General features: G+C 45.6%; 1 protein-coding gene across 1 annotated transcript; it reads right to left on the reverse strand.

Moving 5' to 3' along the window:
* Positions 1-5,817: 5,817 nt before the first annotated feature.
* Positions 5,818-7,454, reverse strand: LOC119362150 (acyl-[acyl-carrier-protein] desaturase 7, chloroplastic-like). Its single transcript, XM_037627349.1, has 2 exons — positions 7,346-7,454; positions 5,818-7,266 (listed from the first exon to the last, which is right to left on the reverse strand). The coding sequence occupies exons 1-2, from the start codon at positions 7,441-7,443 to the stop codon at positions 6,021-6,023; spliced, it is 1,344 nt and encodes a 447-aa protein (XP_037483246.1). The 5' UTR covers positions 7,444-7,454; the 3' UTR covers positions 5,818-6,020.
* Between the last annotated feature and the right edge of the window lie 18,971 nt (positions 7,455-26,425).

A 26,425-nucleotide genomic window follows, 5' to 3' on the forward strand; every position in this document is an offset into this window, starting at 1 on the left:
GATGGAGGAAAGCAGCACTGTCGGAGGGGCACACTTATGCCTGAAAACTCGCGCGTTTCGTTCATTCCAAATTGTCCATGAAACAAGCATGGTGAGGGATGCCTTGGCTTGTCTGTGCGGATAGCCGTCGTCGCAAGTACTTGCCCACCAAGATTGGACCGAGTCGAATAGGGGCCAGATGGAAATGACGAAGTCGGGGACGTGGTACTTGTCAATGACCAAGGACCAAAGCCTTCTAGAGAAGCGGCATTTGAAGAATAGGTGACTCCCACTCTCTTGTTCCCTCCTGCAAAGGGGGCAAAGATCACAGTTCGGCCACCCACGCTTTGCCAATCTATCCGCGGTCCAAATCCTGTCTTGGAGAGCCAACCAAGCCAATCTATCCGCGGTCCAAATCCTGTCCACTAGCACAGAGATGACCGAGCCACAGGCGACGACACACTCCTTCCCACCTCCAGTGGCATAGGAGGCTCCACAACCATGCTGGAGGACGCATCGACGCTAGGGCTTGGCCCGCACAAACCACCCACGTGCTTCGGCCACCAAATACGTGCCGCCGTTGCCCGAGTAGCACAACCACCTGACATGAAGAGATGCTTACCCACGAACGGCGAGGCACCCGCCGGCGCGGCGTGCACGATGAAGTCACCAACGGTGTAGCGAGGCCTGACAGATTTGGCTGGTGGCGAACACGCGCCCACTGAGCCTCTTCCTCCGCCTCCGAATCCTCATCAGCGAGAGTCCAAAAACGGTTCCTCACGGTCACCACTCCCGCCCTCCCTCTCGGCGAGATCACATCCCTGGGCTAACGGACGATGCGCGCAGACCTTGCCGCACCACCTCCCAGCTAGCGCCGGCAACCTGACGCGAAGCATTCGAGCAATCACCTCCTGAGTCACCCGTCTGTTTGAGTAATGGGTCTCTCATTTCAAACTCCTTCGATTACCTCTATTTTGCAGCATGAATTCAACACTCTCACTCTTTTGGAAGTATAATGTATACCTAATAATAAAGAAAGGCGTCTCTCTTCGATTTTTTGGGTCCGTTCGCTCATATTATTATCTTGGACTTTTTGAGATTTTTTACTATCCGAGGTGGTACTAGTTTTTGTGCACGCTCGTCCAAATTTATAATAACTTCATTTTTGTTATAGAGCTCCTGAAAAGACCTAATTGGGGGAGGAACTAATTAACGAGCGCTTCTTCGGGAGCCTCGCAACGATCAGCGCCACTTGGCGCGCTCTCAGCCATTCGCCACGTGTCGCGCTTTGGGCGCTCCCTCCGGTTTTTGTTTTTTTATTTTTTCGCACGCGTTTTCAGCTTTTTAAACGGTTTTTTTGACGTTTTGGTTTTTCACCGGTCTTTCCTAGCTTGTCGACCAAATTTTTTTTTTGGAAAAAATATTTTTTTGCGCAAAAAGACGCATTGTTTTCTCGCGAGAGTCACGGTTTTGTTTTCGCGAGAGGCGTGTCCGTGCCTCTTGAAAACGGAAAAAACATGTTTTCTGTTTTTTTTCCTTTCGCGAGAGGCACAGTTGTGCTTTCACGAGAGGCACGGCCGTGCCTCTTTCGGAAAGGGGAAAAAACGTGTTTTCTATTTTTTTTTCTTCCGCGAGAGGCACAGTTTTGCTTCCACGAGAGGCACGGTTGTGCGTGCTTTCATGAGAGGCACGGCCGTGCCTCTTTCGGAAAGGGAAAAACGTGTTTTATGTTTTTTTTTCTTTCGCGAGAGGCACGGTTGTGATTTCGTCAGAGGCACGGGCGTGCCTCTTTTGGAAAGGAAAAAAAACGCGTTTTTCTATTTTTTTTTTGTGAGAGGCACGGTTTTGCTTCCGCGAGAGGCACGGTTGTGATTTCGTCAGAGGCACGGGCGTGCCTCTTTTGAAAAGGGAAAAAACGCATTTTCTTTTTTTTTCTTTCGTGAGGGACACGGTTTTGCTTCCGCGAGAGGTACGGTTGTGATTTTTTCAGAGGCACAGGCGCGCCTCTTTTCGAAAGGGAAAAAACCCGTGTTCCTGGTTCGCTTCTTTCGTCGGTTTTTTCGTCTATTTTTTTCGTGAAAAAAAAGTTCGTCAAAACATATCAACATGGGATCTAGTTTTGAAGAAGATCTCGACGCGAGGAATCCAACGGCGAAAGCGGTTCGAGATTTGGACGCACGGTTTAAGAGATAAAACATTTTGAATAAATGGATCTACGAAAAAAAGGAAAACTCCCGGGTTGCGACAAGTGGCGCACATACAGCGTGCCACTTGTCCAACCTGAGGAAGTTGGAGTGATCTCCGCAAGGAGTACTCCTTAATTAGTGATTTCATCTAATTGGTGTTGTTATTAGGCCACGTTGACTGTATTGTGCTCTTCTAAAAAAATCAACATGGGCCCGCGTACGTCCAATAGTCGAGTTTTGCTATGTACGCGCAAACTGCCTGGCCCAATTCACAAGTGTTGAGCGAATATGGAGAGATAAAAATGCAAGCGGGGGAATCAAACTCCAGACCTCACGTTGGATACTAGCGACCCTAGCCAGCTGAGCTAGCAACTGAGGATGCCTAAAATCTAGCGTTAAATGTAAAGTACTAACAACAGTGGCATATCTGTTTTTTAGTTTAATTTCAACATCTCTTAGAAAAAATGTGTACAATTTTCTGAAAAAATGTGAACATTGTTCGAAAATCATGATCTTTTTTCAAAGATTGACCATTTTTTTGAAAAACATGAACCAACTTTGGGAAAAAGTGAACAAATTTTGAAAATGAAAACCTTTGTTTCCAAAAAAGTGAACATCTTTTGTAAAATTGAACAAATTTTGAATTCTAAATAATTTGTTTGAACTGTGGACAGTTTTATAAAATGCAAATTTAAAATAAACATGGAACATGTTCTTAGTATACGATGAACATTATTCAAACATACACTCAACATTTTTCCAAAATATATGGTGATTTTTTTTAAATGTGCGTCAAATAAATTTTCTACACATAGGAACAATTTTTTTATACACAGTGAACAGTTTTTCAATGTGCAGTGAACAGTTTTCTTCGATATAGTGAACTTTTTTTTCAAACATGAACAATTTTGTAAAACATGAACAAAATATGCAATTTTGAACATTTTTTGGAATTTCAAACTTTTTTGGAAGTGAACGAAATTTTTAAAACATGAAAAAACACTGAACATTTTGATTGATATAATATTAGTTGGGAGGTGGAACATTGGGAAGAGCCTTATAATATTAACCCCCTCATGCGTCCATGTCCAAACTCCTCTTTCACGTGGTCTCCTTCAGTCGCGATGGCGATGCCCGTCACATTAGCAACACGACGCTGCTTTTGAGCAGCCCAGCTCGCCACTGGAAAGTGCTCAACATGGTGGTGGAGGAACGCCAGGCCGTCATCCTCTAACAAGCACTATCATAACTCATAAGTCCCGTCCCGAAGAACCCTGTTTATCAATACATTAGCGACTCTTTCCTATGATCAAGTTCCTCATCCGGGCAATCCTGATTCATGACAAATAGCATTTATTTAGTATGTAGCGAAGCATGGGTGATTTAACATAGTTTCACTACATGGTTCTAATTCTTTCGTTGCAACGCACATGCATATGTGCTAGTAAATATCATAGCAGAGAGGGGCGAAAGAAAAACTAACGGAAACCAGTGGGCATCAAACCCGAACGGCCAAAACAACCACGCATGCTATAAGGACCATCACATGAAAAACCCTAACGACCAAGACTGATCAGACATATTTTGTTTATTTAAGGGACTTATCAGACATACTCCCTCCATCCCAAAATAAGTAATTCAACTTTGTATTAACTTTGTATTAAAGCTAGTACAAAGTTGAGTCACTTATTTTGGGACGGAGGGAGTATATGTTTTGAGGGATACTGATCAGACAGCAGATTAGCCCATGCTAATGTTGACGGGCCTATGCATGATACAGCTTTTTTTTGAGGGAAATGCATGATATAGCTGAATGCGATGGATGTAATGGTCTGGGCCTTCTGGCCGTTACGTACGTGGGTCTTCTCCTCCAACCTGCGGATTTTTTGGCAGGGCACACACGTAGTCCCGTGCACACCTTTCCTTGTCTGAGAGTCCGGCGGCCGCCAGCTCCTCTACGCCCCACTGCTTGATGAAATGCTCCAAAATGCTAAGGTCGTCAGAGGCAGTGTAAATTCTGGCCTTATGTGCCACGGCCCGTAGTGCGCGAAGAGGTCGCCATCACAGACGTCAGTCATAAGGGACACCGGGATCCGCCAACACATCATGTACATCAGTGCGCGCACGACGCCGCCTGGGTCAATCTCAAACAGCTTTCCCACGATGAGCGTGTAGGCAAGCTCGTGCCACTTCTCGTCGGCCGCAAAGACCATATTTATTATTAACAAAGTCTCTGTTAGGTTTGCGTATCGATTATTGGCTGAAATGGTCAAATGCATGGATGAACTAACGTGTCACGCTGCCGGTCCAATTCGGCAAATAGTGGTATGAAAATACAGCGAGCATGTCTCCGCATGTTAGTTAGGAAGTAACAATCAAGATAATAAATGGTCGCATGGTTTGTTCTTCTTCCATAGTAAAGAAATGAATAATGTAGGCGGAGTTCTTGAGGAATCTAAAATTTGACATTAGGAAATCACTTGCTGCTTGCTCAACTTATTTTGCTGTTCCACTATATTTAGTAGCATTCCTGTTGCCAAATAAACCTATTAAATGGCTACTGCAATTTTCAACTCAAAAAATAAAAATGGCTAGTGCAATCTTACCCGTGTTTCTGATCCATAATGTCATCTTGCTAACCGACCAACTACCACCGGCCGACAACCTACCTATGAGTCCATGTGTTTGCTTCTTCGCTGGTTCAATTCCATGAGTCTCATTCCGTGTGAATTAATATCATTCCTGAAATTTTGTCGACCCCCTAGCCCCCGAAACCCATACACCCCCACACATTTTTTTTGAGGGGTACACACATATATTCTTGATCTTAGGGTTGTTTGCAGATTTATGCAGAGGCATTGGCTGGACGAGTAGGTCAATGCAGGATCAAGGACTACACACGTACATAAAAGCGTATTTTTAGGGACCGTCTACAGGAAAGTTGCCTGAATTTTTTTACTTTTTTTTGCGTGTCCAGGTCGGATACACATCAAGCTGGCTCGCCCTGCAGCATGCAGCACGCTCCCTCCTGGATTCAAAGCATCATGACCCATTCAGAAACAAAAAGAATAAGCTGCGTGATGGGCTGTCGGCAGCACTAACACGCGAACATCTATATGCAAGCTTCGCATGCTGTATGACCCTAGATGCACGTGCAAACCTAAGCTCACCTTATCTTCGAGATTTCTGACAGTGCTGTTTCAACTTGATTAGAAATGAACAAACAGCTGGAAATTACAAATCTGGACTCGTGGATTACATATAACTCCATCTTGTTTTCCCGAGTAAAGTACACCTAACGTATAACATTAGTGCGTATAGTGCCACTATGGAACCCTAACCCTAACGTATCTACGAGCTGGCACCGAGATTCCTGCACGACTGCACCTCACATGCTGAAAGAGGCTTGCGCACGAGGGGAGCCCAGAAACTTATTGCCCACGGTGGTGGATGGTGGGAACTGTGAAATGGACGCTTACCCTAGTCGCATCTTAGTGAAGAAAGAAAGGTGATAAACTCTTTTTGCGGGATAGATGGACGTAGGATCACTTATTAATTGCAGTTAGTTTGGACTTTGGATGACTCTCAGTTAGAATTAGGATGTTACATTGATAAATAGACATACATGAATACAACTTTCACTTTCCCTGTTTTTATTTTTAGAATGTGATAAAACAACTTACAAAAATACAGTAGTACAATACCATCCTCATAACTTCAACCCGATCAGAAAAAAAAGTACTTTTACTGGCGCCGACACTAGCAAAGTAGAGATGAAGAATACTTCATCTCAAAGATAGGATCGAGAAATAATGATTTAAAGGATATTTAGGGTATATAAAAGCAATAATTTGATTACCCCATGGTGTTGTTGACAGGCTTATCAAAGATCCAGCTAAACGGGGCCGATGTTGCAGGCTGGGTTTTCTGGCCTTTGCGCTCGTGAGCCTTTTCCTCCAACCTGCGGATCTTTTGGGGCAACGCGCACACGTAGTCCCGCGCACGCCTCCCGTCGTCAGAGAGTTCGGCCGCCGCCAGCTCTTCCACACCCCACTGCTTTATCAGGTGCTCCAAAATGCTACGGTAGTCGGAGGCGGTGTAAATACCGGCCTGCTGCGCCACGGCCGCGTAGTGCGCGAAGAGGTCACCATCGCGGCCGTCTGTCATGAGGGACGCCGGCATGACGATCCGGCGGCGCATCATGTACGCCAGCGCGCGCACGGCGCCGTCCGGGTCGATCTCGAACAGCTTCCCCACGATCCGCGTGTAGGCCAGCTCGTGCCGCTTCTCGTCAGCCGCGATGGCACCGCATATGCGCGCGAGCGCCACGTCGCCGTACTCCTTGGCGCGACGGGCTGTGTTGCCGTGGGAGATGGAGGTGGCACGCTCCTGGAAGGCGACGTAGATGAAGCCGTGGTAGGGGCTCCGCGCAGCGTTCATGACCATGCCGGACTGGATGAGGTTGTGGATGGTCCTCTCGACCTGCCGCATGTCGACGCGGCCGGAGAGGAAGAGGTACTTGTTGAGCACGTCGCCGTGGCGGTTCTCCTCGGCAGACCAGCCGCGGATCCATCGCGCCCAGGCAGTGCCGCTGGAGCCGGTGAGGTCGCGCACGGCCTCAAAGCGGTTGGGTATGCTCTGGTACGTCGGCAGTGCCTCCTCCGTGACCATGTTCCCCACGAGGCACACGAGGTGCGCGTCGGGCAGGCCGGCCGCGCGGGCGCTGATGTCGAAGCACGCCGCATGGAAGCCGTCGGCGCCCAGCGACGCCAGGTCCGGCAGCAAGTCCGTCGGCTGCCACGCCACCTCCGCAGGCTTAAGGAGCGGCACCACGTTCGCCTCCGCCCAAGGCTCCAGATGGTCGAACACCTCTAGCTTCGCCGGCTCCAGGTACATGAGCCACTCGTCGTCTGTGCCCTCCTCTTCGTGCCTAGCCGCAACGGCGGCGCCACGGCCAGTGCGCGGGCTTCTCTTACTAACTCTAGTAGGAGGGTCGGCAGCATCAGCTTGGGGTAGAAGGGCGGGTTCTGCCGTGCAGTTGGTGGTGTTCATACTCATATCCGCCACGATTCTTCCTCCTGCACTGGCCCTACTGCATCTCCTGCGTACAATCAAGTAGTAATGATCGAGAGATCCATTGCGTGCAGACATTTTCGCCTGAAGCATACATACGTACGTACCAGTAGCAGTAGGTGATGCCGGTCAGTTGGAGACCTATATCATTCTTTGTTCTGGTCCATGGCCTGGCCAGTGGACAAGGATGCCACGACGTCGCCATATCACACTGTGTTTCCCACGAGATGAATGAGAGCTATATCTTCTTTGGCGTGGTCGGGACATATTTATAGAGCAGCTTCACTCTAGCGAATGTGCCATGTCCCCACCCCGGAGTCACGGACAGGTTACAGACTTTAGGTAGGTGGCAGTTTTGATTCAAGATTAGGGGGAGATGGAGCCCAAACCCATGAAATTTAAGGGTGATTAATTAGCGCTAAACAGCATCCCTGAAAATAAAATAAAGAAACACAATAAGGTTTCTCAAAAGGTTTTTTTTGTCCTAGTATTTTTTTTTGTTTCTTGTTGCTGCAACACATATAAAGAAACACACAGCTACACGCTACTTGTGATAGGCGTCAGGATTTTCCTAAAGAGGAAGGGTGATGTAGTATATTAGTAGATAGTAATTCCCTCAATTAAGAACCAAGGTTAATCGAATCAGTAGGAGACACCACACAAAAAACTATAAGCAGTACCTGCACACACACACACACACACACACACACACACACACACACACACACACACACACACACACACACACACACACACACAAAGCAAATACTTACACCCAATACATGGTCAATCTCATTGTACTCGTTAATTGCAAGGATTAAATCTGATAGTGATAGATAGATAAATAAAAAGATAAATAAATTGCAACAAGTATTTTTAGGGTTTTAGTAATATGAAGTGAATTGATCCGGGGGCCATATCGTTCACTAGAGGCATCTCTCTCATGAGCATTGCAATGGTGGGTAGACAAATTATTGTTGAGAAATTGATAGAAAATCGCATAGTTATGATGTTATTCATGACATGATCAATACATATGCATTACGTCCGAGATCCATCTGCATCTACTACTATTACTCCACCCCTCGACCGATATCCAGCATGCATTTTAAGGTATTAAGTTCATAATAAACAGAGTAATGCTTGAAGCATGATGACATAATGTAGACAAAGTAAAATCAACTAATATGATTGAACCCCCAGTGTTTTACCCTTACTAGCAACAATAGAAATACGTGCCTCACTACTCCTTCTATCATAGAGTGAAGACACCGCAAGATTGAACCTACTACCAAACACCTCTCCCACAGAAGATAAGTCAATCTAATTGGACAAAAGAGATAGATAGATCGGAGAGAAATATAAGGCTATAAAAATCACACATAAGAAATCTCATAAAAGCCTCAATTACTTTCAATGAACAATCTGATCATAAACACACAATTCGTTGAATCCCAGCAAACACACCATAAAAGATTACATCGGATTGATCTTAGATGAGAAGAAGGTATTGAAGATCAACACACACACACACACACACACACACACACACACACACACACACACACACAGAGAGAGAGAGAGAGAGAGAGAGAGAGAGAGAGAGAGAGCCATCTAGCTACTGCTATGGACCCAAGTCCTGTGGGAACTACACATGCACAATAATGGAGGCAGCAAGGTTGATGTAGATGGCCTGCGTGATCAATTCCCCCTCTAGCAGAGTACCGACCGAGGCCTCCAGATGGGTTCGTGGAACAATAGAGGCTTGCGATGACGATAAAATTGTTTTGGGTCTCGCATTGGGGGTTTCCGAATATTTATGAATTTATAGCGCTGGAATTAGTGCAAATGGATGCTCTTGGGGCCCACAAGCTCAGGCGGCAGGCCCCCTTGGGGGCACACCGTGTGAGCTTGTGCCCCACCTGCAGATCTTTGGGCCCTCCCCCGAAGCTTCTAGGATCTTTCCTGGTCCATCAAATATCACCGTAAAATTTCATTGTGTTTGGACTTCGTTTGGTATGATTTTTCTGCCAAATAAAAAATAGGCAAAACAGGAACTTGGATGATGGTCAGAGTGATGATGAGAAGGGGGTCATCGGTCATACTATCAAATGAATCAACATATATGTGTTTTATGTTGAACTATATGCATGTGGTTATAATACTGCTTAAGTACTAGAGTGCTTAAACTATCTCCAATATATGAACCTAGCTATATACATATGTACGTATTCTGTTAGTCCTTTTGTATCATGACGTATGCTTGTTTTGTTAACATGAATGCAGTAAATTGATGCCCCATGTGCGACCTGTGATGTAGTGAGATGCCAAAAGGATAGGAAGTTCTTAATAGATTTTTCCAGATGACTGCCTGGCTAGGACAGTATGTTTTAGTTCAACATATTCTGACTGAATTTCATATAGTTGCGCCCAAAATTGTTTAACTATCACTTTCTTTTTAATTTTGCTTAGGCCATCCCGTGGGGGGCATGGCTTGACTTCCTATAGAGGTTTTGTGTTTCGTTTGATGCAACCATCACATTCCAGTGCAGCCTCATGAAGATGCAGACGGCTCTGAACTTCACTTGTCTTGTCACGTATAAGGCACACCGCACGTGTGCTGGTTGGAGAGAACTTGCAGATGCCTATATGATGGAATCTGGGGTGAGGGCCACGTTCTACCTCAAGTATAATCACGAGTAGATCATGGTGTACAACATGCCTGCTGATAGCTTTCATTCCCTTACTCCAGACGACTATCTTATGTTCAATCACCCGAGTGTGTCTAGTTACTATGATTCCCTTACTCCAGCCTACAACCCTAAGTCCTGTAGAAATCAGAAAATTTGCTGTCAGCACTGCTCTTTGCCATTAGCATTTCGTCGGGGCAAACGGAGAAGACATAATTTGCCGTCAGTTGCGGACGACAAAGAAAAGCTGTCGGCAAAGACAGACTTTTCCACCTGTGTTTACTTGTCTGAGGACAAAAAAAGACGTTGTTGTCTGTGTTTATTTGACTAATGGCAAATACATACTTTGAGGTCTGTGTTTCTATTTAGCTGGCGGCAAAGACATAATTTGCCATCAGTCGTTGAGAAAGAGAAAAGTTGTCGGCAAAGACAGACTTTTCCATCTGTGTTTACTTGGCCGATGACAACAGAAGACTTTGTCGTTTATGCTTATTTGGCTGATGGCAAAGACATACTTTGACGTTTGTGTTTTTATTTAGCTGACGGCAAAGAGAAAACAATCTACGCGGATCGATGACGTGGCAAAAATAGTGCTTCCTTCCTATTAGTTGGGCTCTACCTCCCATGGATCGGTTATGTAGCAGGGAAGCACAACCCCCACCACATGCACACCCACCACTGGTCTCTCTCTCTCTCTCTCTCTCTCTCTCTCTCTCTCTCTCTCTCTCTCTCTCTCTCTCTGTCTTATGCCCAACAACCTTTGATTCTCCATCCCCAGGACTGACCTGGGCGGTGACCGCCATGGCCGGTAGGCCATTTCACCGGCGACACGTGGAGAGGCTGCACACCCCTTCTTTGTAGAAGATCCACCAGGGAGGCCGGAGCTGGATGCCATGTCGTTGAGGATCCCAAGAGTGCTCAGTGAGCCAGACATTGAGCTTGTCGCGCTTGGAGCTCGTAGGCCACCGGTTGGTGCCCGTATGTTGTCGAGCGTCGAGCGGTTGACGACCGCCTTCGGGATTGTCTCCACCTGATGGAGGTAGGGACTCGGGGGTCGAGCACCTGAGAGCCCGCAATCATTTCCTTCGCGGGAGGGAAAGCCGGTGGTACCGATGTTCCACTGCAGTGCGGGGCCGAGGCCAGACGAAGCCGATGCCATAGTCGTTCACGTCCTGATGGTGACGAGCGTCACCACCAACTCTGGTTCTCATTGCACCATGGACAAGGTTGCCTCCTACGGGAACATAGAGAGGGAGAGAGAGACGAGGCAAGGGAGAAGAAAGAGAAGGGAGACAGTGGAAGAACTAGCCGCACGCCATTGTTCTTTTAATATTTACCAACCTCTCTGCCATTAGCCTAAAACACAAGTAGGCAAAGAGCTGCCTTAAATGACATTCCATGAACTTTCTTTTCTTTGCTCTCAACCACTTTAACACTGACGACAAAGAGGTTAATGCTGACGACAAAGATTTTTCCGTTTGTCCGACGAAAGCTGACAACAAAATATCTCATTGCCGACAATGTTAGGCATTAGCAAGCTGACGACAAAGTCTTTTCCGCCTGTTTTCCAACCTCTGTCGTCTGTCCTTGGCCGCCAACTTACCCGATTCCTGTAGTACTTTGTTGAACTAAAATGATGTCATTTACCTCTATTTAGCACTGTCAAACTTGATTTTACTGCTACTATAAAACTGAATTGTGTTGTCATTTGGCAGGGAAAGCACTGCTATACAACTTTTTTTATATGTGAAAATCAAATTGGTGACGTGAGCAAACATGGCATGTCACTTATGATGAATATTACTGTTGGCGTTGTACACGTGGCACGCCATAAGTATATATGTCAGTGGTGGCCTTGGCTGCCAATGCCACCACTAATTTTTATCACTGACGACATATTGATGGCGCTGGGTATCCACTCCACCAAGGCCCTTTTTGCCACGCCATAATTAGACTTTTTTGCACTAGTGATGTTATGCGCCTTGCTGGAAGAACTAAATTTTGCATGAGTTCTTCCACTATATGTCATTTGCATTTCTTCACCCTCCCCACACGCTCCCTCTATCTGGAGGCAATATAGATGAGAGAGGCTACGCATAGTAGAATCCACAAACTAGAACACATATACACACATCTGCCGAGTTGCTCTATGCTGAGTTGTTTCTCCTGTGCACAGATATGCAGGAGAGCAGGCTTCCGAAACTGTTTCCCTTGAGAACCCGCATTGGGTACGGGTGATAAGGTTTTTTCGGAGAGTCTCTCCACGTAACTGCTCTCATGTTCAACTACGCCATCAACGTTCGTCGCCTACTTCTACTTTCCCTATGGAGGAACACCTTGTCTTGACCATCATGGCCAAACATGCTGCTGCACCAAGGGACGATGGTCGGGCGTGTAGGGGCCATGGCTCCTCCCCATGGTAAAAAAAAAAATCTGAAAGCATCCCTGTATTGTTAGCTGAAATGCTCAAGATTTATATGTTTGACCCCTTCAACCTTTTACCTCTTCTATTGCCCCCCCTCTACCAAGATTCTTGGCTCCGTCTCTTGGTGCACCGGAGTTTGAGGTGCCCTCTTATGTTCTAACCCTCTCTCTCTTTGGACACGTGTCATTTGTCCATACGTCTAGATGTTCCTAGTCTGTCGTATTTCCATTTGCTATGTCAATAATTTTTTGATGATGCTAACCTGAATTAAGCTTAAATAAAAGCTGCCTAATTTCCTTATAAAGTGTATGCCGAAGTCCAAACAGTTTCTCCTGATCTCTGCATTTCTACGTTTATACCGTGTAAAGATAAAATCACCGGCGAGCGAAACACAAGCTTCACGCAAAGTACTCCCTCTGTTTCTAAATATAAATCTTTTTAGAGATTTCTATAGAAACTACATACGGATGTACATAGATATATTTTAGAGTGTAGATTCGCTCATTTTGCTCTGTATGTAGTCCTTCATTCGAATCTTTAAAACAATTCTTATTTAGGAACGGGGAGAGTAGAAAGAGAGGCAAACAGATAGAGCTAAGGAGACGAACTGACGTCCAACATGACATGTTTCCATGAGCCCACGATGCTCACATGAGTACCATACCAGAAAATAGCATTCGGAGGTGCAGATCCGCGGGTCGTTGGCCACTTCATGCTACGATGCTCAAATGGGTACCACTTGAGATGACAACATTAAAGAGATGGCCTCACGTTTGAGTTAATAAGCATCATCGTAAGGGGAAAAATCTAATCAATTCTCTTCGAGAAGAGATAGTGGCCTTGTGTAGATGTAATTTTTTTTATATTGGCCTTGTATTGAAAACCAGGGGAAAGGGGGTCCGGTAACATGTGATATTATGCACTACAAAGTTAGTATCATATACTAGTATGGGCAAACTTACGAGCTACACCGCGACCATGTCACATTGAGATATACCAGCGTTATGTTTGGAATTGTGGAAACGAGCCTCTCACGATGCCCTCAAAAGACGCAATTGATAGAGGCATTTAATTCTACATGCATGAGGATGGAAGGTTTAAAATATGCAAATAGGAAGGGGAGCCTAGAATTTAGAATGACGTGAGTCATAGTGGGAGTAACTTAGCTAGTAACTTAATACATCGCAAGAAAATCTTGCTTATGTGCAAATAGTTAATGAGGAGACGGATGTTTATGATAATATAATATGTTACCATTACATAATGTTTCCAAAGGCAAAATTAGTCCCCAAGCTAATAAATGAAATCACCTATCATACTACTACCATGATACTTTTCATATGAAGATGTTAACTTAGACTAGTGTCATATGTATGATACAAATATAAGTTACTCTCACTATGACCAGCCTGCCTAATATTATAGCCAACTGATAGCAATATAAAACTACCCTGTCATCTATAGCTATTATAAATATTCACTGGTATAGTAACACGTAAGATAAAATTGGTTATTACATTAGTACTTTTATTTGTCTTCTCTCATTCGCTTTCTTTGTATTTATTGTATTTGCAGAGAAGCACGTGTACAGGGAAATACTGCATAGGGAAATAGTACAACTAGATGTTGGCTATGTAAATATGCCATGTCATCAATAGTCAGAGCATGGTTATTAGTATAGTCAGCTGCTAGCTATATGATATTGCCACATCATTTATAGTCAGCTGCTAACTTATAGCCGGCAAGTACAATAATTAGATTAAAGTAGTAGTACTTTACTGATACATGGCCCACCTCCCTGTCTCACAAAGTCTCTAGGAGCACTTGTAGCCCGCTCCCCTTTTCTCTCCGCCAACTAAGCAAAAAATATACTATTTAAAGGCTTACAGCCTGCTTACACCACCTTTTGTACTTGCTCTTAGCACTACTGATTACTCTTGCAGTGGGGCTGAAAGGTTGGCTATAAGATTAAAACCTTTTTTTATTTTTTCTCTCTTTTTCTTTCTTTCATTAAATATTTTTCCTAGTAGCATGCATAGAGGTTGCCTCTTGCATGAGAACTCACTCTTTCACTTTTTTGTCCCTCTCTTCCACATAGACAAAAGTGCAATGTAACTGGCTTATAGCACACTATTATACTTGTTGTAAGAACCCACACCCCTTGCTTTTCCATGTCCCTCTCCTTTAAATACCCCAAAAGTGCCACATAAACGGGGTATAATCCTGCTATTAGGACATCTCCAATAGTTTGTAGATTGTCTTGTTGGGAAAGATATCCATATCATCATCCAACAAATTATCATCCAGCTACTTTAATCGGGTAAAAATATAATTAGGTGATGTAAGTAGGCTATAAATACTTAAATAATATATTTTGCCAACTTGAAAGACAGAGATGAGAAGAGCGAAGTGATGTGGCTATAGATTAAGATCTAGCTATAGCACAAACTCCAAAAACTTGAAGAGAATGTGAGGTGAGATATGTGCTAACTAATATAGTCCTTCTTTATAGTTAACTACTATATAGGATATAGTAACATGGTAACTGAGTCCACTTCTACTAGCGAGCTCAAATAAGCTTGCGATGAACAGTAACACCGAAATACACTAAAAAAAGTTCAAAAAATTCTGATTTTTTTGTGGCGAACTTTGTCAAATGTTCTATGTGCTTGCAGAGCTTCATGATGAAATCACATCCGTGAAAGTCGCGGCAAAAAAAACACATAATCAGTGCTCCAAAATGTTTTCGAAATTAGCATTTTCGGAGCATCAATTTTGTTTCTTTTTGGCACGGTTTCCACGAATGTGGTTACACGACAAAAATTTGCAAGCACTTAAAACATTTGTCAAAGTTTGCCACAAAAAAAATTAGAATTATTTGAACTTTTTTTCAACGTTTATTGGTGTTAGAGTTCATCGAGGTGTAAATATGCTCGGGAGGAGTAACTTCGCGTCCGTGGTAACATACTATAACCAACAACCAACAACCAACACTGGCTCCACCGCAAAAAAAAACAAAAAACAACAACAACAACCAACACTGGCTATGTTAGCCTTGCTTAAGAAACAAGCATTGTGAGTGTCATGATGAGTGGTTACGAAACGGAGGACCACGTTGTGCGAAACGCACAGTTCACCTTATACGGAGTAGATGTACAGGAAAACCTTATTCAGTAAGTATTCATTCGTACATTTTCTGTTCCACTGTACGGTACAGTTCTCTGAATTGTCAGGTGGTAAATTATTCAGTTGATCTGTCACAGACAGCCATCACTGTTCTTCTCTAAATAGAGACAATGGGCACATTATGATGACTTACGGAATGCGTTTTACTCTGAAAGCTGGTACGCTTAAGTAATAGGACTGGTCCAAAATTTCAAGGACAGCACGAGGGAGCGAAAATTTGCTAGCATAGCAAATGAAGGAGAAACACATACCCCATATATGTTAATCTAATAGACCTCACTGGTGGTGAAAATTAGCAACCTAGCATCCTGCTATGATCCCCACCCTATCGTGACACATATTCTCTCTGCATAAACGCTTGGGTGATCTCCAGTGCATTTAATTTTGGTAATTGTTCTCAAAAGAAAATTATTTATATTTTGCCATTAGCATTGCCTTCCCTATCCCTTGGATGTCAGGGCAACTCTGCTCTCCAGGCGTTGTCGGCGAGCCGGTGGATTCGCCTCCCCTTCACCTGCCGCTCCGGCGGATGGCAGAGTGAGGGGAATCCCAGTGCCTTCACTAAGGTTAGTAGTTTAGGTTTGGGTTTTCAACCCTTGCAGGTTCGGCGCTCGCACGGATGGCGGCACTTCTTTGTTGAATTAGTTCCAAGCTCCGATCATCCTCGAATTCGTCCGTCCGGTAGCTGTCAACGGAGCTTTGATGTAGATCCTTGTCGTCTTCTTGGACTGTTGAGATTAGGATTTCTCGTTATGTGGCGAGATTTGGTGTTAGGTAGTTCACATATATTCAAAGGTTCAACGGCGATGAGTACGGCTTCAGGGCATTGGTCCTTAGGTGTACATGCATGAAGACTTCTTGGCGATCATCGATATGGACAAGCTGGCTCGAGTACAGGAGCAATGACAGTTGTGCAACAGTGGCTCGTTCTAATGGCCGTAGTGGTCCTTCGGTAGTCAAGAAATTTTGATGTAATTTTAATTATGTTTGACGTGCTTTGTACTTTGGCTGAACTTGTACAATAGAGATCTGGATTCTTTTCAAAAAAAAAGAACTATTTTTTTTCAACATGCTACAAATTTTGAATCAAACATCAAAATTATGACTCAATTTTACCATTGGGTATCTCATGGTGAGCTTTCTAAAACTGTAGCCCTTCTTTTTTTTTGCGATGTAGCCCGTTTTGGTTATAATTGAGTCATAATTTTGATGTTTGACAAATATTTATATAAAGTAATTTTTTTTAAATGAACCTAGTAGGTTCTAATACTAACAGATGGACGGCATTTTTTTGGCTATCGGTTGATCAACTCACTGCAGGTTTATGTTTGTCGATGATTTTTGCATTGAGATGGTCACATTAAATATGGAAATAATTCTCTGGTTGTAGTACATATCAAATGTCTCGCTACATACACCCTGCCTCTTGACATATTCCCCAGTTAATGCAAAACAACCGACACCAAACATGTATCAGAGCTGTGAATGGAGAAGAGAGTTTGAGTACGACATAAATTATCAGTCTGTAGCGGTTCCTACAGGTTGGCTGCAATGCAGTACTACTAGCAAATGCTATTCAATTCACTAAAGGAGTTTAATCACATGCAAGCTACTGTTATAGTATGCAAGAGTCCACATGCAAGTTAAATGCGCTATTCAATTCATTGAAGGAGGTTAGTTGTCAGATTACTCATGTGTTCCCCAACAAGGGCATCTTCAATGCTAGTCCCTAAATGACGCCACAAATGTCTTTTTTATGTTAAGGCCTTGTTTGGTTCATAAGTTCTAGGACTTTTTCTAGTCCCAACTAAAAAGTCCCTAATCCTTAAAAAGTCCCTCCCTGTTTGTTTCCAGAGACTAAAAAGTCCCTAGTCCCTTCCTAGAGGTTATTAAATGACCATATTGCCTCTAGTATATAGAAAAATAACAATCAAACAACACCATGGGGTGGCGGGCCAATGAATGCATGGAGGGGCATTGTTGAAAAAGTCCCAAAAAGTCCCAAAAAAGACTCTCCTTGAGTGTCTTCTTCATTTAGTCGCAAATGCCTAGTTTAGTCCGTAAAAAGTCCCTCCCGTTTGGTAAAGAAGTCTCTAAGAGGGACGTTTTTCTCGTCCCTACACAAAAAAGTCCCTGAAAACAAACACCCCCTAAAACGTGGTCTGGGGATATATGCGGGAGGGAGCCATCTACTCCCTCCGTTCCAAAATAGATTTTTTTTCTTTTTTTTTGAAAAGGGGGGACTCCCCGGCCTCTGCATCAGAATGATGCATGCGGCCACCTTTATAGAAAAGCAAATAGGTTCAACAAAGTCATACAGTCTGAAACAAAGTAACGGCCAGCTCACAAAGAGCCACAACGCCAAAAACAAAAAGCCAAAAGGCCACAACCGGCTAGCATAACAAAGACAGGAAAACTAATCGTCTATCCTATTACATGACCGCCATCCAAACCGGTTGAAGATATCCCGTGCTACCATCTCCCACTGGATAGATCCAGTAACCAAACGCTCCCTGACCTCTGTCGGAGTGAGTAACGACCACATACGGATCAGCGCAGTGGCTCGGAATAAAACCTGCAAAAAATAAATATTTGTTGTTCTGTTAAAAGTCAAATCATTTCTGCAATTCCAAATTGCCCACAACAAAGCACATACTCCTACGCGAATGTGTCTAGCTGTTTCGGACTCTATCCAAACAAACCACGTTCCAAATAACGTATTGACAGAATTTGGAGAAGTAATGTTAAAGACAATGTGCACCGTCTGCCACAAAACTTTGGCCAACGGGCAATCAAAGAAAAGGTGTTTGATGGTTTCATCCCGATCACAAAAACTACACCTAGTAGATTCTGTCCAGTTGCGCTTTACCAAGTTATCCTTTGTTAATATGACTTGTTTATGTACAAACCACATAAACACTTTAATTTTCAAAGGAACTTTTACTTTCCAAACATATTGGGAACTAGGAATGGCGCTAGAGTTAATGACATCGATATACATCGATTTAACAGTGAACTCTCCAGACCTAGTGAGCTTCCAACACAACTGATCGGGCTGATGAGACAGCTGAACCTCCATCAGTCTACTCACCAGATGAACCACGCTTCCCACCGGTAGCCAACTAGCGTCCTCCTAAATTGAATATTGAGGGGAATGGACTGCATAATTGTTGCAACAAAAGCATCATGCCGCTGGACAATACTATACAAGGACGGGTAGTGAAGCGCCAGCGGTGTTTCACCAAGCCAAGTATCCTCCCAGAAGCGCGTGGTAGTGCCATTACCGACTATAAACTTTGTCCTATTAAAGAAGGCTGGTTTGACTGTCATAAGCCCCTTCCATAAAGGCGAGTCCGTTGGTCTCACAGTAACCTAGGATAAAGTTTTGGACTGCAGATACTTACTACGGAGAATCTGCGCCCACGTGGCTTCAGTCTCCGCTGATAACTTATACAGCCACTTACTGAGAAGACATCTTTTCTTGAATTCAAGATTCTCAATACTAAGGCCCCCCTGGTCCTTTGGTCGACATATGATATCCCATTTAGCGAGTCGGTACTTTCTCTTTAGTTCATCACTCTGCCAGAAGAACCGGGATCGATAGAAGTCCAGCCTTTTCCTAACACCAACTGGGACTTCGAAGAAGGACAAGAGAAACATAGGCATACTCGTGAGCACCGAATTAATAAGAATCAAACGGCCTCCGTATGACATGAGTTTTCCCTTCCAGCAACTTAGTTTCTTCTCAAACCGATCCTCGATACACTTCCATTCTCTGTTTGACAGCTTATGATGGTGAATGGGTATACCTAAGTACGTGAAAGGTAATGTCCCCAATTCGCATCCAAACAATTGCCTATAAGACTCTTGTTCCTCATTGGCTCTATCAAAATAGAACAACTCACTTTTATGAAAGTTAATCTTTAATCCGGTCAATTGTTCAAATAAGCAAAACATCAGCTTCATATTTCTCGCTTTTGCCAAGTCGTGCTCCATAAAGATGATCGTATCATCAGCGAACTGTAGGATGGATACACCTCCATCAACTAGATGGGGCACCAAGCCACCCACCTGACCGGCCTCCTTTGCCCTACCTATCAAAATTTCCAACATATCAACGACAATGTTGAACAGAATAAGAGAAATTGGATCACCTTGTCGCAGACCCTTGTGTGTCTGGAAATAATGACCTATGTCATCATTCACTTTAATTCCAACACTCCCTTTTTGCGTGAAAGATTCTATCTAGCGTCTCCAGGCCTCATCAAAACCCTTCATGCGTAAGGCCTGTTGAAGGAAAGTTAGTACAAAGTTGAGTCATCTATTTTGTAATGGATGGAGTAATACTTAATCACAACAAATCATCATTTGTCTGATTGGGAGAGGAGAGAGTAGAGACCGTGCATGTGATAGATATATGTGTGTGCTATGCCGTTGGGAGGAAAGAGAGGGCGAAGAGAAAACAATAATTTAAGAAATAGACCCTTGTATTTAATACATTCGAAAAACAATAATTTAAAACATATACTCCATGAGTGTGATTCCTAGGCAAGTTATTGGGTCAGATATGAAGAGCGGAGTATTCGGCAGCTCCAATGCAATTCCCCTTATTCTCGTAACATGTTTCAACTTAGAAAAGCAAGTTTCATGTATATAGATGCAGGTTAACACTATATGAAAAACTAGTTTATAACCACCGGTACATCTAATATGTCATCGGAAACTTCACATACAATTTTTGATATTTTTTATACATTAGTTGCTATTTATATAAATTTATAACATTTTTAATAAATATTCTTTATTCTCTATAAATCTGTGATTACTTAATTGAGACGTTTACATTTGTGCTCCTAATTCAAACCCATTACTCAGATTTTCCCCTAATTTTGAAGCATGCTCCAATTAGCCCTCAGCCCTCAGTTGTACTTGTAAAATTGCCCTTCCAACCGTTTCCGTCCACTCAAACGTCTTTGACCACGTTTTCTTAACGTTTCTTGGAAATTTTTGCCCCTATATGCACATGCTACTTACACTTGAGACCAACCTCCCCCTCACTCTCACTTATAAGTGGACCCCAACCAACATAAAACAATAAATTAAAAAAACTCTCTCCCTATCTCACCCTGACATGTGGGCCATGGGGCCCACTGACAGGGTCAATGGCGGTTCGCACGTGGTCATGGCACAGTTGGCGGCTCGGTAGGTGGCCGTCGCTGGCGAGGGGCAATGCTCCTGCTTGTGAGGACCACATAGTGACATGCTCGGGTTGTCTGGCAGAATGGGTGGAGCCGCCCGCAACTATCATCATTGCTAGCGTCGGAGATATCGACTGAGAGTGCCTGAAAGCTTGTGCCAATGACGCCGGCGCTAGCCACCGTGGCTTGAGTCCAGATCTAGCAGGATGAGCATGTCTAAGGGAGTCCCCGACTAGGGGGTGTCCGGATAGCCGAACTATCATCATCGGCCGGACTCCAAGACTATGAAGATACAAGATTGAAGACTTCGTCCCGTGTCCGGATGGGACTTTCCTTGGCGTGGAAGGCAAGCTTGGCGATACGGATATGTAGATCTCCTACCATTGTAACCGACTCTGTGTAACCCTAGCCCTTTCCGGTGTCTATATAAACCGGATGGCTTTAGTCCATAGGACGAACAACAATCATGCCATAGGCTAGCTTCTAGGGTTTAGCCTCCTTGATCTCGTGGTAGATCTACTCTTGTAACACACATCATCAATATTAATCAAGCAGGACGTAGGGTTTTACCTCCATCAAGAGAGCCCGAACCTGGGTAAAACATCGTGTCCCTTGTCTCCTGTTACCATCCGCCTAGACGCACAGTTTGGGACCCCCTACCCGAGATCCACCGGTTTTGACACCGACATTGGTGCTTTCATTGAGAGTTCCTCTGTGTCGTCGCCGATAGGCTCGATGGCCACTTCGATCATCATCAACGATGCAGTCCAGGGTGAGACCTTCCTCCCCGGACAGATCTTTGTATTCGGCGGCTTTGCACTGCGGGCCAATTCGCTTGGCCATCTGGAGCTGATCGAAAGCTACGCCCCTGGCCGTCAGGTCAGATCTGGAAGTTTAGACTTCACGGCTGACATCCGCGGGGACTTGATTCTCGACGGATTCGAGCCACAGCCGAGCGTGCCGTACTGTCACGGCGAGCATGATTTAGCTCTGCAGCCGGAGAGTACCCTGGAGGCCGCACTCGAACCCGCTCCGATCTTCAACTCGAAGCCGGCTGCACAGGTCGAGGACGGATGGCTAGACACCGCCTCGGGGGCTGCAACCTCTACGGCGATAGAGCCGAACACTGACCTTGTCCCTCATGAAGCTCGTGACTCCGAGGTGCCGGACTCCTTGCCGGACTCCGAACCTCCCGCGCCCCCTCCGATCGAATCCGATTGGGCGCCGATCATGGAGTTCACCATAGCGGACATCTTTCAACACTCACCTTTTGGCGACATCTTGAGTTCGCTAAAGTATCTCTCGTTATCAGGAGAGCCCTGGCCAGACTGCGGCCAGGACGGTTGGGATGCGGACGACGAAGAAATTCAAAGCCCACCCACCACCCACTTGGTAGCCACTGTCGACGATCTAACCGACATGCTAGATTATGACTCCGAAGACATCGACGGTATGGACGACGACGCCGGAGACAACCAAGAACCAGCGCCCAACGGGCACTGGAAAGCCACCCCAACTCACGACGTACACATGGTGGATACACCAAAAGGAAGCGACAATGAGGAAAAATGGGACGTGGCGAAGGACAACTCCCCCAAAAAACAACCAAAACAGCGACGCAAGCGCCGCCCGAAGACCGGCCTCGATAAAAACGGCACCCATACGGACCCGGCCCTAGAGCAGGGCGAAGCAGGGGACGACGCACATGCCACCAAGCAGCCATCCGAACATGATGAACTGGACAAGCAACCCATCCCCGGCGAAGACGATCTCACATCACCAGAGCATACGAACCTTCATAAAAGGCTCGTCGCCACTGCAAGAAGTTTGAAGAAGCAAAAGCGGAAGCTCAAAACAGCGGAGGACGCACTCAGAAAGAGATGGAGAAAAGTACTCAACACCGCAGATAAATATGGCGCTAGTCACCAGACAAAGAGCTACCTGAAGCGCAAGCTGTTGCCCGAATTTAACGAGGAGGCCTTAGAGCCCCCGCAGTCAAAAAAGAAAGAAGCCCCCTGGCCGGATAGACGACCAGATGACAGGCCAAGAGCAACAAAGGGCACCGCACACAAGCTGGCACACGATCAGCTTAAAGATCCTCGGAAGAAGGATGACCCAGTCAGGTCTATCTATGGGCCAAAAAAGAAGACTCCAGGAAGCAACATAACCCGCCGAGCATTTGAATACAACGGCACACCCAAATACAGGGGCGCCGGACACCCACTATGTTTCACTGACGAGGTACTGGATCATGGATTTCTAGCGGGATTCAAACCCGTAAACATAGAGGCATATGACGGAACGACAGACCCCGGAGTCTGGATTAAGGATTATATCCTACACATACATATGGCCAGAGGAGACAACCTCCATGCCATAAAATACCTACCCCTCAAGCTCAAAGGGCCAGCTCGGCATTGGCTTAAAAGCCTCCCAGAAAATACAATTGGAAGTTGGGAAGAGCTTGAAGATGCATTTTGAGCAAATTTTCAAGGGACTTATGTCCTCCCTCCGGATGCAGACGATTTAAGTCACATAACTCAACAGCCCGGAGAGTCAGCACGCAAATTCTGAGGTTCCTCACTAAAAAGAACCAAATGGTCGACTGTCCGGACGCTGAAGCCTTAGCAGCCTTTAAACACAATGTCCGAGACGAATGGCTCGCCAGACACCTCGGCCAGGAAAAACCAAGAACAATGGCCACACTAACAAGCCTCATGACCCGCTTTTGCGCGGGAGAAGACAGCTGGCTGGCTAGATGCAGCACCAGCGACCCGAGTACATCCGAAGTCAGGGATGGAAATGGGAAATCACGACGCAGAAAAGATCAGCGCCGGAATAAGGAAAATGGCCCAAACAGTACGGCGGTCAACACCGGATTCAAAAGCTCTCGGCCGAACAACAAAACGCTGTCCCTCAAGGACAACAGTGACGAGCTATCCAACCTAAACAAGATTCTAGACAGGCTATGTCAAATACATGGTACCTCCGGAAAGCCTGCAAACCATACCGACAGAGATTGTTGGGTCTTCAAGCAGTCCGGCCGACTAAACGCCGAACACAAGGGGCTCGATACACCAAGCGAAAGTGACGAACCCCAAAAGCAGCACTCCGGAAAACAAAAGATTTTCCCACTAGAAGTCAAAACAATGAACTCACTTCATGTGATAACACGACAACACAGCGCGGCACCTGCCATACCAAGACACCGTCCGCAGAATGGGGATAGACCCTACCAAAATTCACCATAACAGCACTTCCTTCAAAGGAGTGACGCCAGGCCTTTAAGCCAATTATACGGGCTCTGTACCACTAGAGGTTGTGTTTGGTTCATCCGACAACCTCCGTCGCGAAAAGCTCACTCTCCATAGCGCCCCATTTTACAGTAGCCATCAAGCACTACCGGGACGCAAAGCTTTCGCCCGCTTTAACGCAATACCACACTACACGTCTCTTATACTTACAATGCCCGATCCACGCGGCATAATCTTATTAAAGAGTAACTCCGAGTGTTCCTCGACCACGGAGAGCGTGGGGCTGCCTTGACAACCACTCCGACCTTGCAGGTCAAGGCCCCTAAACACAGGTCATTCAGACCCCGGACACGGTTAGGCGAGTCCGGCGTAAATAAACAAGGGGCTTCCCAGCCGCATACCCCCTTTATAAGGGGCCGCGCATTTAAACGATGAGAGCCAATAAAGCTCAACTTTATTTATCTACCAAATTATACTTTATTTTAACACAACTTTTGCACGATATTTCTTAGAAACTAAGTCCTTCTCTTTTACAGATGAAGCACATGCTACACCCGTCCAGGATACAGCACAACGGAGACACAGGCGCAGACATGCAGCAGGGACCCCTTGCAAGGATTCTTTTCAGATTAAGACCCTGCGTAAACCTTTCTTACTGTCTCTTGTTGATACACATCCACCGGTTTCCTACCATAGCCGAGGAGGAGGCTGGCGTTTTGGCATCGGCCGCGTCAGAAGTTCCCGTCAGTACCTGGACACTAGGGGCTTAGGGCATTGTTCTGCCCGGTATCATAAAGACCGAACACCTTAGGGAGTGTTCGGCGTCTCGAGTTAGGCCTTATATGCATCAGCTCCGAATCATGTCTTTGGTCAAATATTGGGTTTGCCCGGCTCCTGTGTTTTGCTGCCTTACGTTCCGTATCATCGGCTAACGCGGCACCAGGAGAACTACTGCGATTGTGCCCCGGTTCGGCCGGGCGAGCACCTCAGTAGAGAAAGCCGAAAGATGACTGTCATGATATATCGAGAGACTGGTCAACCACTCGATCGACCATTGGAATGTTTAGAATTCCTCCGCTTTGATGAAGGACCGCTTCCTGGTCAGGCACATACGCACCCCGAGTTCGGAGAAGAGCAGTGCCGCCAGGGGCTATATAGTAGCCCCACATTCGAGCTCCTATGGCTAAGTGAAAGTGATAAAGCATTATAGTCCGGTTGCCTAGTTTGCTACGCTATCACCTCCTTAAAAGGACCAAGACGTTGGATCAAGTGTGAAAAAGCTTTTCTTTTTGCAAACACCCCTGCACCATGTGCGTGGGGGCTGAAGCCAAAGACTGCCATCTTTCAGATTATACATACATATACGGCCGCACAGGAGATAGTTCAATACTTGAACACACAAGTATAAAAAGCTATTGTATTATAAACATGATCTCAGAAATCATACATGTCATTCAAACATAACATTTTTCGAGCACTGCGACTCTATTAAACGAGCGCCCTGCAGGACTTCCTCAAAATAGTGCTCGGTGGGGAACCGGATTTTATCCGAACCCCGGGATGCAACAGCGGTGACATCCAACTCCGCCCAGTATGTCTGACCACGGGCGAGAGCCATCCGTGCACCTTCTATACACACCGATCGCTTCATCGCCTCAATACGCGGCACCGCCCCAAGGAATTGCTGCAACAAGCCAAAATAACTCTTCGGCTTGGGCCTTCCCGGCCACAGATGAGCGACCACATCCGTCATGGCAAGTCCGGACAATCTATTTAGCTCAGCCCACTCAACCAGCCGATCACTCAACAGAAGTGGACGCTCCGGACTATGGAATTGAGACCAGAAAAGCTCTTCCATTTCGTGATCCTTCTGGCTTCGGAAGTGCACGACTACGTCCGCCGCACTCGCTGCCAAGTCCAGATAAGGATCCTCCGCACCGTACAATCGGCCCAGCTGAGCATACTTCGGATCCGTGAACTTCCTACGCAGCATAAAGGGCTTTCCAGCCACAATGTCTCCGACCTGACGCAGTTCCTCCTTCATAGCCCGCATCGCACTACGGGCATCCTTGGCTTCGGCGTCGGCCTTCTTCAGGTCCTCTTGCTCCGCTCGGCGTTCTCTTTCAAGAACCTCCTGGCGGTCGGTAGCAACTTTTAATTTCGCAGCCATTCCGGCCATCTCCTCCCAGCTTCGGCAGTGAGCAGCCTTCTCGGCTTCTAGCTCTTCCGCTGCCTTCGAGGCAGCCGCCTCGCTTTTTCTGGCTTGCTCCTTGGCCCGAGCAAGTTCTGCTCGAAGGTCTTCCATAGCAGCAGCACCATCTGCATCAAGCATACAAATTGTAAGAAATGGGCGTCAGCTCCCTTACTAGGCGACCGCAGAGCAACCACATACCTTGTGACTCATCAAGTCGTTTATTGACCAGCGAGATGTCCG

This window comes from Triticum dicoccoides, chromosome 2B (genome assembly GCF_002162155.2).
Source record: "Triticum dicoccoides isolate Atlit2015 ecotype Zavitan chromosome 2B, WEW_v2.0, whole genome shotgun sequence".
Classification (NCBI taxonomy): domain Eukaryota; kingdom Viridiplantae; phylum Streptophyta; class Magnoliopsida; order Poales; family Poaceae; genus Triticum; species Triticum dicoccoides.